The sequence below is a fragment of the Lutra lutra genome, chromosome 1 (genome assembly GCF_902655055.1).
Source record: "Lutra lutra chromosome 1, mLutLut1.2, whole genome shotgun sequence".
NCBI lineage: Eukaryota > Metazoa > Chordata > Mammalia > Carnivora > Mustelidae > Lutra > Lutra lutra.
Window position 1 is genome coordinate 120130257 of NC_062278.1, and position 13802 is coordinate 120144058.

The following is a 13802-nucleotide window of genomic DNA, read 5'->3' on the forward strand; positions in this document are numbered from 1 at the left end:
TGCTAATCAAAGTTTCATTGAAGAGTTGGGCTTTGAATGATAGGTAGGCTGTCCAACCCTATTTTCTTCTGCTGGCTCATGAAATTTTTGGCTTTGGCCTAAATGCTCTCCACATGGACCATTCTAAATCATACCTGTGTGTGTTCATGTTGATACTTCTCCCAATCTGGATATTGCTCTCACCTTGCCTATTTCATAGTCCTTCAGATTTAATTCAAAAGCATTCATCCATGATACAGATTCCTTTTCTCTGAATTCTGATAGCTTAACCCCACTACCCCTACTTAGCCTTTTGTTTTGTCTTGTTCTCTAATTGGTATATTTGTCTGATGATTAGATTGTAATCTCCTAGGGAAAGGGCCCTGACATCCTCTTTTATTTCCCATAAATACTAGTTGATTGTAGGGGAATTTACATCATGTAGCAGGAATGGCTTATCCCCAATTTACATATGAAGAGGCACTGGGAATTTACAGATGAGGAATCCCTCAGAGTAAGTCATGTAATAGTATTAGTGGTAGAATTTCAGCCCAGGTCCATCTAACTCTTCCATCTGCTATACCATATAACCTCCCTGTGTCCAGATATTAACTGTTGCTGTTTTTCTCTGAATTCTGATAGCTTAACCCCACTACCTCTACTTAGTCTTTTGTTTTGTCTTACTCTCAAATTGGTATTTTTGTCTGATGATTAGATTGTAATCTCCTAGGTAAAGGACCCTAACTGCCTCTTTTATTTCCCATAAATACTAGTTAATTCATTGTAGGGGAATTTACATCATGTAGCAGGAATGGCTTAAATGCTTAAATGTAAAAGAATATGCTAGAGACTGGTTGCAATGTAAATGAGACCTAACTGGTTTAAAGTGAAGTTTCCAGTTTTTCAGTTAACAGTGATTTTGGTTTGTTTTTTTTTTTTATCACCATTTCTTCCATTCTATTTCTAATTCCCACGTTTAGATTATAGTCATATTTTCTTTTCCTCAATTTTGGTTCCAGACAAAAATTTTAGACTTTAATGCTGTTCATCCTGATTTGTTCAACAATAAAATCTCGCCTAAAGGACAAATACTATTTAAAATGTTTGTTTTATTTTTGTTAAGATTTTTTTTTTTTTTAAGGGAGGGAGTACCCCAAACATTTATATAACCCTTTCAATGAGGATCATGAGTTTGGTAGCCAGGTTAGCACTTACTTTTACCTCTGACAATAATAGTTAATAAGTCCAGGTCTCCATCTAGATCACTTGGCGTGTAGAATGACAGCAGTTGGGAAAACGTTTTATATGTCGCGTCCCAGGGTTCCCTCTCAATGCGTATGTTTCTGGTAGCAGCAGTGTTGAGAAGCTTTAATTTAATGCTTAATCTAACCCTCCCGTATTGCGGGAGGAAGACAGAGAAGTTTCTGTGAGGAGCGTTTTCTAAAAGATATTTTCGTAGAGGCATGGTAAAAATGCTACCGGGAGTCTAGAGGAAGGGGCTGCTCCAGATATGTGAGTTACGTTTTAATTTCCCTTGAAAACCTCGATGTAGGCGGAGGCTAGCGCCTGGATGTGCGGAGGGGCGCTGCAGCCTTGCCCATCAAGAGAACCGTCCAGGGTCTGTTTGCCCCTTTCCCCGCCCACCCATCAGTTCTGGCAGCGCATGCGCTGAGCCGTGGGCTGGAGAGTTGTCGGCTGGAAATGGCGGCCGCGGGCTTGGTTGCTGTGGCCACGGCCCCAGAGTACTCTGGCCCAGTAGCATCGGGAGGTAACCTCTCCGGTGTTAACTGCGGCCCAAGCTCCGGGACAGGCCCTGGTCCTGGCCCTGGTTCGTGGAGCCGCTCCCTCGATCGAGCGCTGGAGGAGGCGGCAGTGACCGGGGTGCTGAGTCTGAGCGGCCGGAAACTGAGGGAGTTTCCCCGGGGAGCGGCCAACCACGACCTGACGGACACCACCCGGGCGGGTGAGTGGGGCATGGGGCATCCCTGCCGACGTGGGGCTTGGGGCGCGGCGGGAGGCCGCCCCAGACGGTGGCAGGACTCGGAGGTAGTTGGAGCAACCGGTGCCATAGCGCCTGCTTGGGACCCGGATAACGGGGAGAAGCCAACTGCCCCAACCCGGCCAGCCCCTCCGGGCCTGCGGGCCAGACCCCGAGCCTGAGGCGAGGCGGCGGACTGCAGCATCTCTCGGGGAAGAGGACCATAGGGATAGAGGACTACTGTTTTATTCTCCTAGAAAATTAACTTCTACCGCTGCTTGAGGTAGACCCCTGCCCCACCCCGGTTTCTGCAGGCCCTTTCAGATTTGGGATTGTTATCTCTTTTAATAGAGCAGAGCAGCGTTGGTCACTGCGTTGTCGGGGAAGCATTGATCTGAGCACTGACGTTTCTTTGAGAGTTGTTTTTAATGTGAACCCTAGGCTGTAACTTTTCTTTCTCTACCTTTATCTAGTTGGCTTAGGAGAGTTACTTGTGAAAATAACTTAAGACTCCCATTACTTTTCTACCTCCTCATGCCTCCTAGAAAAGTTGAGGGAAGAAAAGACACATATATTGTTTACCATGTCTGTATTTAATGCTTTTAAAAATAAACATTATTTTGTTTTTTACATGTTTTGAACACAGGAAGGGTAATAAGGAATTGGGTATTATTTGGTTTTCTTAGTTGTAGAGAACAATGTCTGGTGACTGAGGCATTCAACGTAATGTTTTTCTTGTGTTTAAAATATAGCTTCCTTAGGGAGTAGATTAAAAACCGAGTCTATTCATGTTTAACACAAAGGAGGGGAAAAAAATGCCTTATACAGGTTTGTATAGTATGATGTACCTAAGTATTTGATTTTGATATAGTGTTTTTTTGATATAGTGAAAGAATGTGTAGTACTTTATGTCTTACATTTATTCCATTTTACTTTATTTTAGAAATTTAAAATTTAGAGAAAATTTAATATAAATTTAAATAAAATTTAAGATAAAATTTAAAAATTTATTTTAAATTTGATTCAATAATTTTCTTTGTGCACTCGTTAAAGATTGATGAGTATTACATATGATTCACTCATGTTAAAAAAAAATAAACGGAACCGTTAAACTACTTCAAGAAACTTCTTCTAGAGAAACTTTCACTCTAGTGTAAAATGGAAGAAATTAAATGTCTAATTATTTAATCTCTTTCTGGAAACAGTTGTGCTGAAGATAGTTTGTATTTTTAGCGAATGTTACAGAAATTAAACTTTCTTGCTAAGGTAAATATGAACAGCCATGTGCCTTTTGCTTATGTTCTGATAGACACCATCTAAAATTGTCAGTCATACCCAGATTTCCTGATTCTGTTCAGGAGATGGTTATATGGCATATGACTGTTCAAGAGATGGGTAATATAGTGATTTTATATTGGTGTGAGTCATTTCAGTATTACTACATTAAGCCTGAAGCTAAAGAACAAGTTGATTACAGTTTATCTGGTTCATTATCTCACCTGCTTTTAAAGAGTTCTAGGACTAACATGTTTTGCTTTGAAGAAATATTAACAAAGAAAACCCAAAGCTATTTATGAAGAAAAATAACTAATCCCAATAAATTTTTCCCTTACTGTGTTCTGAATTATTATTTTTTTAATTTTAATTTTATTTATTTGAGAGAGAGAGAGCATGAGAGGGGAAAGGTCAGAGGGAGAAGCCCATTCCCCACTAAACAGGGAGCCGGATTCGAGACTGGATCCTGGGACTCCGGGATCATGACCTGAGCAGAAGGCAGTTGGTTAACCAACTGAGCCACTCAGGTGCCCCGAATTATTTTATTTTTAAATTTTTTTATTTTTTATTTTTGGAGAGGGAGAGGGAGAGAGAACTTCTTAAGCGGGGTCCACATCCAGTATGGAGCTGACAGGCTTGATCTCAACAACCCTGAGATCATGACCCAAGCCAAAATCAAGAATTGGTTGCTTAACTGACTGAGTCATCTAGGTTCCCCTTAAATGTTTTAATTTTAAATAATCTCTACACCCAATGAGGCCTTAACTCACAACGTTAAGATCGAGTCACATGTGACTGAGCCAGCCAGGTGTCCCTTTGAATTATTTTAAACAGATAATTTAATGTGGATATCATCATTTATTGAGTATACACTGTTTGCTCTTCATTGTTAGGTGTTTTAAAATACATTGCCTTGTTAAATGCTCAAAACAACCAATGGACTAAGCATTATTATCCCCAATTTACATATGAAGAGGCACTGGGAATTTACAGATGAGGAATCCCTCAGAGTAAGTCTTGTAACTAGTATTAGTGGTAGAATTTCAGCCCAGATCCATCTAACTCTTTTCTGTCTGCTGTACCATACAACCTCCCTGTGTGCAGATAGATATTACTGTTGCTGTTTAGGGTTTGGAGATGTTAGATAATTTGCTTGAAGACCTGTAGTTAAAGGCCAGGAGAGGCAGTATTAGCCAGGATTTGATCCTAGTGTGAGGTAACTCCAAAACCATAGTGTACCTGTAGTCTTAGGTACTTTGATGAATTCAGATATAACTTATGTTAGCTAAAATGTTTTGTTTAGGGGCGCCTGGGTGGCTCAGTGGGTTAAAGCCTCTGCTTTTGGCTCAGGTCATGATCTCAGGGTCCTGGGAACGAGCCCCGCATCGGACTCTCTGCTCAGTGGGGAGCCTGCTTCCTCCTCTCTCCCTGCCTGCCTCTCTGCCTACTTGTGATCTCTGTCTGTCAAATAAATAAATAAAATTAAAAAAAAAATAAAATGTTTTGTTTACATTCTTTAAAATTTAAAGCCAGGAAAATTATTTGAATATTCTATCTATAAATATATAGATATATATAGGTAGATACAGGTATAAGTAAATATTATAATATCTAGTATTAATATAGATAGTATAATATCTATAATTATATATATTTATATATAATGTATGTATCTGATATATATGTATAATATATAGATACAGATATATATCAAAGTTGCCATGCAGTCTTTTCTCTCATAATGTATAGACTGTATCTGGTAGACCTGCTGTCCTTCAAGAGTTTACATTCTAAGAAAACAGCATATATTAGCCATACCATTTATAACTTGACATAATTAGAATTCATCAGGAACATTTTCTTGAGGTTTTTCACTCTTGTTTGTTAAAAAAAAATAGCTCTTTAGGAAAAGGGAAATATTTATTTGGGAATAGGTAACTTGATCCATTGGATAAGGAAAATCTTGGAGATCACCGAAGATTTTTTAGGGCAGAAGGGATGTAGCTTAGATTTGGATTGGCAGGAATAAGAAGGAAAGCCATTGCAGGCAGTGGTGGACAACATGCAAAATAAATCTTGGAGTATATGGCACATAAGTTAATTTTGCCAGTCCATTATGCATTCCCCTTTCATTTGATAACAATACTCCAGTTTTCCTAGGAATCACCCCTCTCAGTTTTATGGGTGCCCTGCCCTAACACAAAGGTGTGCACATGACTGAGGCAGGCCTCACCAGTCAATGTAGGCCATCCTTCTGGCCATAGTGATTGTTCAGAGATGGGCACATTTCCAGTCACTACACATGTCTGTTAATTGTGAATTTTTTATTGAAACTCTTGAGAAAGAGGCATGCTTTGGACTCTGCAGTTGCTGAGAGAATACAGTGTAAGCCTGGAACTTAGAAGGCAGAGCCAAAAGATGGAAAGAATGAGACCAAGTTCTGATGATAATGTTTGAATCTTTGGATCAATAGCCAGGCCTTAAGTTAGTGCTGTCCTTGAGCTTTCAAATTATGCAAACTAATAAATTCCCTTTTCTGCTTATAATTTGAGCAGAATTTTTTGATACAAAATCAAGAGTCCTGACTGATACTGTGAGACTGCTCTTGGTAATATTGTGGTCAGGCCAGTTTGGTCAGAATAAATGGTTGGATTCGAGAGTGTATGAGCTACTTTCTGTATGTGTGGAAGCTAAATTGAGGATAATTTATTGGGATTGAGATAGGGAGACTAATCAATATTCATTCGTTGAACAAACATTTGCTAAGGAATTTGGCAGGTGCAGATATACAAGAAAGAACAACACTTTCTGCCCTCAGTGAACTCAAGGGATCTAATGGAGGAATAAGTAAATAAATGTAAAGATTATGTGACTCGTCTAGTAACAGCAAAACTTTTATGTGTAAGGCATTGTACTAGCTAATATAAAGGAAAAATAAGAAGAGGCTTTAACCTATAAGAATTAAGAAATCTAGTAATCTAGTTGGGTGGCTGCAATAATAATTAAATCTTTGAAGGAATGAAAAATAGAGATCATATTGGAAAATGAAAATATACAAATGCTGATTGAATTTATTTTTTTTAAATGACAGAATGCATCAAAAATGACTGAGTTGTTAAATCTGGAGAACTAGGAAGATGGTGATGCTATTGATAATAATAGCTAATATTTATTGAGCTGTTAGCATATTTCAGGTGTTGTTCTAAACTGTATATGTAAAATGTGCACATACAACAATATGAGTTGTAAGTACTATTTTAAACCCCATTTTACATTAAAAAATGGAGACTTGACATTAATTTGATCAAAGTTACACAGCTAATAAGTGACAAAACTGGAATTCATATTCAGATACATCTAATCCTAAAACTTGGTTTTTGATCACTAAGCCATACTGACAAAGAAGTTTGCTACACAGAATTTCTTTGATTTGTTTGACACCTTTATTTATTTTTTTTATTTTTTAAAATTTTTATTTATTTATTTGACAGACAGAGATCACAAGTAGGCAGAGAGGCAGGCAGAGAGAGGAAGAAGCAGGCTCCCCGCTGAGCAGAGAGCCTGATGTGGGGCTCGATCCCAGGACCCTGAGATCATGACCTGAGCTGAAGGCAGAGGCTTTAACCCTTGAGCCACCCAGGCGCCCCTGTTTGACATCTTTAAAGGGGTTGGTAGCATATCTAGTTAATTCTGTGCAATGAATAGAAATGTACATCTGGAGCTTTTTAAAAAAAATCTTTAAGTAAACTCTTTGCCCAATGTGGGGCTTGAACTCATAACCCCAAGAAAATCACATGCTCTACCAAAGGAGCCAACCAGGTGCCCCTAAATCTGGAGCCTTAAGAGTGAGGTCCTGGCTACCCTATACATTTCAGAGACTCCTAATGAAGAGTTTATGAGATTCTTGGAGAAAGAGTATGGAGAATGGAAAAATTGGTCACTCTTCAGTCATGGGATACACCAGCATTTAAAAAGGCAAGAAATAGAATCTGCCTGAGAAAAAAAAAAAAAAAAAAAAACAAATAAAGTGCCATAACTAGGCCTTTACTAGAATTCAAAGACTCCTAAAGCTGAAGGAACCGTAATAACCAATTAAGTTATTTTACAAACGAGAAGCATCTCAGAGGTTAAATGATGTTTTTAAGATTATATAGTGACATGGTGCTATTTCACAGAAGGCAAAAAGTGGTCATTGTTGAAGCTGTGAAAAATCTCTTCTGAGTAGAAGACAGAAAACAAGAAATTAAGGACTCAGCTTTGGGGAGCAGCCTGTAGTGGAAGGCAGGAGGGGGAGACTAAGATTACACCACAAAAGAAGACAAATTTTAGATGTAGTGGGCGAGCCAAGATAATGCAGTGTTACTTACGCCACAAGAATTGAGACTTTTAAGAAATGGATGCTTATTTCCTAGGTAAAGAAGAATGAGGATTGTTAAAAGACCATTTACTTTTTCAGGAAGCAGCCTATAATTTTACATTGTAAAATTAGGTTTCATTAGTTTTTGAAATACGCACTGGAGTGTAGGTCTTTTTCTTTTTCTTTTTTTTTAAAGATTTTATTTATTTATTTGACAGACAGAGATTACAAGTAGGCAGAGAGCAGGCAGAGAGAGAGAGGGGAAAGCAGGCTCCCTGCTGAGCAGAGACACACACCCCCCCACCCCCGCGAGGCGGTCATGGGATCATGACCTGAGCCGAAGGCAGAGGCTTTAACCCACTGAGCCACCAAGGCGCCCCTGGAGTGTAGGTCTTAAGTGGAAATCATATTGCTCTTGGATTCTTACATATATTTTTTATCAACCACAATATGTACTGTGAATTTTTCTGGAGTAGTGCTATTCAATTGGGTAGCTACTAGCTATAGGTGGTTATTAAAATTAAAATAAAGTTAATGGGGCGCCTGGGTGGCTCAGTGGGTTAAGCCGCTGCCTTCGGCTCAGGTCATGTTCTCAGGGTCCTGGGATCGAGCCCCGCGTCGGGCTCTCTGCTCAGCGGGGAGCCTGCTTCCTCCTCTCTCTCTGCCTGCCTCTCTGCCTACTTGTGATTTCTCTCTGTCAGATAAATAAATAAAATCTTTAAAAAAAAAAAATAAAGTTAAAAATTTAGGGGTGCCTGAGTGGCTCAGTCAGTTAAGCGTCTGCCTTCAGTGCAGGTCATGATCCTAGGGTCCTGGGATTGAGCCCCACATCAGGCTCCTTGCTCAGTGGGGAGTCTCCTTCTCCCTCTCGCTCTGCCTGCTGTTCCCTGCCCTTGGGCCCTTTATCTCTCTCTCTCTCTCTCTCTCTGTCGAATAGATAGATAAAATCTTAAAAAAAAAGAAAGGTTAAAAATTTAAATTTGGTTCCTCTGTCACACTAGCCACATTTCAAGTGCTTAGTAGCCACGTGTATCATTGGACACAGCACATTAGACAGATCCACTTCCTGTCATATTGGACAGCACAGACAGTAGAACCTTTCCATCATTACAGAAAGTTATATTGGACAGTGATGTCGGGGCACTGCTTTGACTGGAATTGAAATTTGTTTTCTGTATCATTTATTTTCTAATCATATTTCTTTTGGCAAAATTTTTTTATATCCACGAAGACAGACATCCTGGTGTGTAGAGCTAAAAACACTGTGCAGTAATGATGAGAAGGCAGAGGCAAAGAGAGGCGGTGGTAGCAAATGGCATCGAATCATAATTACATGATACTTGAGAGCATCTCAATGTTGGGGGGGATATATAATTTTTTCTTTCAGAAATAAGATCTTGGGGCGCCTGGGTGGCTCAGTGGGTTAAGCCGCTGCCTTCGGCTCAGGTCATGATCCCAGGTCCTGGGTTCGAGCCCCACATCGGGCTTTCTGCTCAGCAGGGAGCCTGCTTCCTCCTCTCTCTCTCTGTCTGCCTCTCTGCCTACTTGTGATTTCTCTCTGTCAAATAAATAAATAAAATCTTTAAAAAAAAAAAAGAAATAAGATCTTGTTCATAGAGACTGCCATTTTTAGGCATGTCACTTTTGTTAATAGAAGCATTAATATATATTTGACACATTTGCCACCCACTGAGCATTAGGTGTTCAAATTGGAAGAATATTCTAAGAGCCTCAGAAATGAAGAAAGAGTAGAAAACAGTAAAACTAATTTTATTTGACTAATGAGACTGGTTCAGTTTAGTAGACTTTAAAAATCATTTCTGATTTTACAGGTTTTACATGTTCATTGTGGTATGAAAGTTTTTTATTTTTATTTTTTTAAAGATTTTATTTATTTATTTGTCAGAGAGAGAGAGGGAGAGAGAGCAAGCACAGGCAGACAGAATGGCAGGCAGAGGCAGAGGGAGAAGCAGGCTCCCCGATGAGCAAGGAGCCCGATGTGGGACTCGATCCCAGGACGCTGGGATCATGACCTGAGCCGAAGGCAGCGGCTTAACCAACTGAGCCACCCAGGCGTCCCTGAAAAGTTTTAAATAGGACATTAAAGATCATTTGTAATTCCACTTACCAGAGATGAATTTAGTAGTGAACACTGGTTGGAACGCTGCCAAACATTTTCTTCATAAATGTACACATTCTTGAGCATCAGACTCTTAGTCTCAGCTCAATTCATGATCTCCAGGGTCATGGGGTGGAGCCCCGCATTAGGGCTTTGCCCTTGGCAAGGGGGTGCTCAGCTTATCCCTCTTCATTCCCCTCTGCCCTTCCCCCTGCTTGTGCTCACTCTTTCTGTCTAGAATAAATAAATAAAATCTTTTTTAAAAATGTATATGTATTGTTACTTTTTAAAATATAAAAATGGGATCACAAAAGGCTCTTTTATCATCTGTCTTTTTTTACTACATGAGATACAATACCAGAAAATAGAGACTTGTAACATAATTTTTATTTTTAAGATTATTTATTTGTTTGAGAGAGAGAGCATGTGCACACACACAGGAGCAGAGGGAGGGGCAGAGAGAGAGAATGAGAGAAGAAATCTTGAGCAGACACTGCCCTGAGCTCCCTGAGTGTGGAGCAGACAGGGCTAGATCTCGACCCTGGGATCATGACCTGAGCCGAAACTAAGAGTCCTTCACTTAACTGATGGAGCCACCCAGGTGCCCCCAGTACATAATTTTTAATGGTAGTACACTATATGATACGCTGTCATTTAATTTATCCTCTTGATACACATTGTGATTATTTTTACATGTAACCTTTGTTACATGTGTTATTCCTGAGAACAGCCTAGTAGTTGTATATTTACATACTTGTCCAATTATTTCTTCAGGATAAATTCCTAGAAATAAAATTGATTGGCTAAAAGGTATGCACAATTTAGGTTTTCTGAAAAATACACATTGTAGAATTGTCTTTCTAGGATTGTTCAGCTTAGATTTGTATCAACAATGCATGAGTTGTCTTTACTTTGCACCTGATCTTCTCATTCCTTTTGATCTGTGTCATTCTGATAGATGAGAGATGATATCTCTTCATTCTGTACTCAGTACATCTTGAGGAGTGTAGTTTTTTCTACAAGAAGAAAATAAATTCAGGGAGAAAAGATTTACTTTTTCTGTTTCTACCTTGTGTCATAGAACCAGCTGGTAGCAAAGAATTAGGAGCTCTTTGTGTTTGTGTATAACTATATATATTAATTTAACTCTTATAATTGTAATACATGTTTACTGTAGAAAATCTGATAAAACAATACACAAGGGAGAGAAAGGGAAAGAAGGGAATGGTACTACTGTATGGATAACCACTGTGGACATTTTGACATATTCTTCTAGGCTTTTGTTTGTTTCTTCTTGTAGGGTTTTTTGTTTTTTTTTAAATGCATGTACATATATATATTGAAGAAGATGGTATCAGCTTTTTGTAGTTTACTTTTTTCCATCTTATAGCATATTAGAAATACTGTGTCACGTCTGTTAATATTTTCTTATTAATATCTGTGGCGTATTTAATTAAATCTTTGTACTTAGCCAGACCCTTTTTATTGGGCACTTAGGCTATTTCAGATTTTTCATTATTATAAATAACACTATGAACATTTTAAAATATAATTCTTTGCTTATATCTCTTATTATTTCCTTTGGGTTAATTCCTAGAAGTGGAATTGTTCTAACAGATTATATGTAACTTTAAAAACTTAAGCAGTTTACAAACAAATTCAAAAGCAGAAATAGTGTTATTTCTCATAGAAATAGTGTTACATATTGTATGTAGCCTGGATAGGTTTATAGGTCACACACAAAAACCTAGTATTTTTTTCCTAAACATGAAAGTTGGCTTAACTCACATTTCAAACTTGTTTATACTTAACAGCGATGGTCTCCCTCATATCTCTCTCTGTATAAAGATGGGAGTACTTCTAACCTCAGAAAAGGTCTGGGGTGCAGAGCTTGAAATTGCCTCACTAGGGAACTTGAAATTTGAAGTCTTGGAATTTTCTTAAGAATTCCACTCCACGGGCGCCTGGGTGGCTCAGTGGGTTAAAGCCTCTGCCTTCAGCTCAGGTCATGATCCCAGGGTCCTGGGATCTAGCGTTGGGCTCTCTGCTCAGCGGGGAGCCTGCTCTCCCCCCGCCCCCCGACCCGCCTGCCTCTCTGCCTACTTGGATCTCTATCAAATAAGTAAACAAATAACTCTTGAAGAATTCCACTCTATATTTTCCCTCCTTCCTTCCTCCCTCCCTCCCTCCCTCTCTTTCTTTCTTTCTGGATTTTATTTATTTATTTATTTGACAGAGAGAGACACAGCAAGAGAAGGAGCACAAGCAGAGGGAGTGGGAGAGGATGATGTGGGGCTTGATCCCAGTACCCTTGGGATCATGACCTGAGCCAAAGGCAGATGCTTAACAACTGAGCCACCCAGGTGCCCCTCCTCTATATTTTCATGCTTGTTTCAATGACAAATCTATGGCTTCAAATTACCAGCCAAAAGGATAAACCGAACCTAGTAAGTTTCTGTGATGTTTATTCTGTTGCTTTTCTGTAGCACTGCCCCCCTTGCCAATTCATATCCCAGTTTCAGAAGCATGGATATAATATTGTATATACTACTATTCTTTGTAACAAAGTTGCTATGAAAATATGCGTATTGAATTGGAATGTGGGATATAGAATACTTCTCAGAAAATAACATTCATATCCCTCTTACAACTTAACCTCCATTTGAAATGAGAAATCCTATAGCTCTAATATATTCTCATCCACATGCTTCTTCCTTTCTCTTCTGCCTGACAAGCAGCACAATTCTATATTGTACCAACACAGTAGGGAAGACTGAGGGAACACCTGGTGTCTAAGTTGATGACTAGTGGTTTCTGCTTAGGTCGTGATCTCAGGGTCACAAGATTGAGCCCTGCATGGAGCTCTGTCCTCAGCATGGAATCTGCTTGAGATTCCTTCCCTCTTTTTCCCCTTCGTCCCCTTCCCCTGCTCATGCACTTGTGCTCCTTCTCTCTGAAATAAATAAATAAATAAATAAATAAATAAATAAATAAATAATCTAAAAAAAAAAAATAGGAAGACTGAGGTAAAAAGACCTGTTATTTATCAACGCACACATGTACACAGGCATGTGTGCTTTATATAGTTAGACAGAGACCATGGGGAAATCATGGCTGTTAGGTATAAAGGCACCTGAAATAAGACTTGAATTTGTTTCAGGGGAAATCTGGACTCAATTGTACTGGCATTTTTTAGAAATATGAAGGGTGAATTTTAAGATGGCACCTTCAGATGGGTTCAGAAGATTTGTCTTGGATCAGCACTAAATCAATGTTAAGACTAGAGGAATGGCAGCAGTATTGGGGTCAAGGATTTCTTAGGCTCCATTTCTTTTTTTTTTTTTTTTTTAAGGTTTTATTTATTTGTCAGAGAGAGAGAGGGAGAGAGAGCAAGCACAGGCAGAGGCAGAGGGAGAAGCAGGCTCCCCAATGAGCAAGGAGCCCGATGTGAGACTCGATCCCAGGACGCTGGGATCATGACCTGAGCCAAAGGCAGCTGCTTAACCAACTGAGCCACCCAGGCATCCCATCCATTTCTTTTTACTATGGTTGTATTTATGGGCTGGACGGTTAATGTTATCAAATATTATAAAATGAATGAGCATGTTCGTTATTTTTTTCAGTTTACTTGTGAAACAGTTCTTCCATTCAAGCTGACAAAAAAAATATGGTAAATATGGTAATTCACACAAAGGAACATTATTTTGAGTTCCTGAAGTAGCCAGGAATATCAAATGCAATGCAGCTAATTTTAGAATCATAACTAGTCCTAAAAATTTAAGGTATTTCTTTATTCACTTTTAGCTTTCTTCCTTGCTCTTTTAAATTTCTAGAGTTTTATTTTTTGAAGAAAGTATTTTTTCCCTCTTTTTTTTTTTTTTTTTTTTTTTTTTTTTTTTTAAAGTAGGTGCCACAACCAGCGTGGAGCAGGTGCTGGGGCTTGATCTCACAATCCTGAGATCAAGACCTGAGTTGAAATTAGGAGTCACATGCTTAACCGACTGAGCCACCCAGGTGTCCCTGAAGAAATTCTTAAGCCATGGATTTTTAACTGATTAAACTTATTTCTTGCAAAACCTAAGTAATAGATTTTT

The 13802-nt window shown here is 38.9% G+C and overlaps 1 protein-coding gene across 12 annotated transcripts in view; it reads left to right on the plus strand.

The window, feature by feature from the left end:
• Positions 1 to 1637: 1637 nt before the first annotated feature.
• Positions 1638 to 13802, plus strand: part of LRCH3 (leucine rich repeats and calponin homology domain containing 3) — a 117623-nt gene continuing 105458 nt past the window's right edge. For 9 of the 12 annotated variants that reach the window (XM_047734606.1, XM_047734596.1, XM_047734586.1 and 6 more), the window contains exon 1: positions 1639 to 1942. In XM_047734606.1, the coding sequence (XP_047590562.1) occupies positions 1681 to 1942 (262 nt within the window). In that variant the 5' untranslated portion in view covers positions 1639 to 1680. Of the gene's footprint in view, positions 1943 to 13802 lie in introns of all 12 variants that reach the window. The other 3 variants (XM_047734567.1, XM_047734577.1, XM_047734632.1) reach the window with 2 other exon arrangements.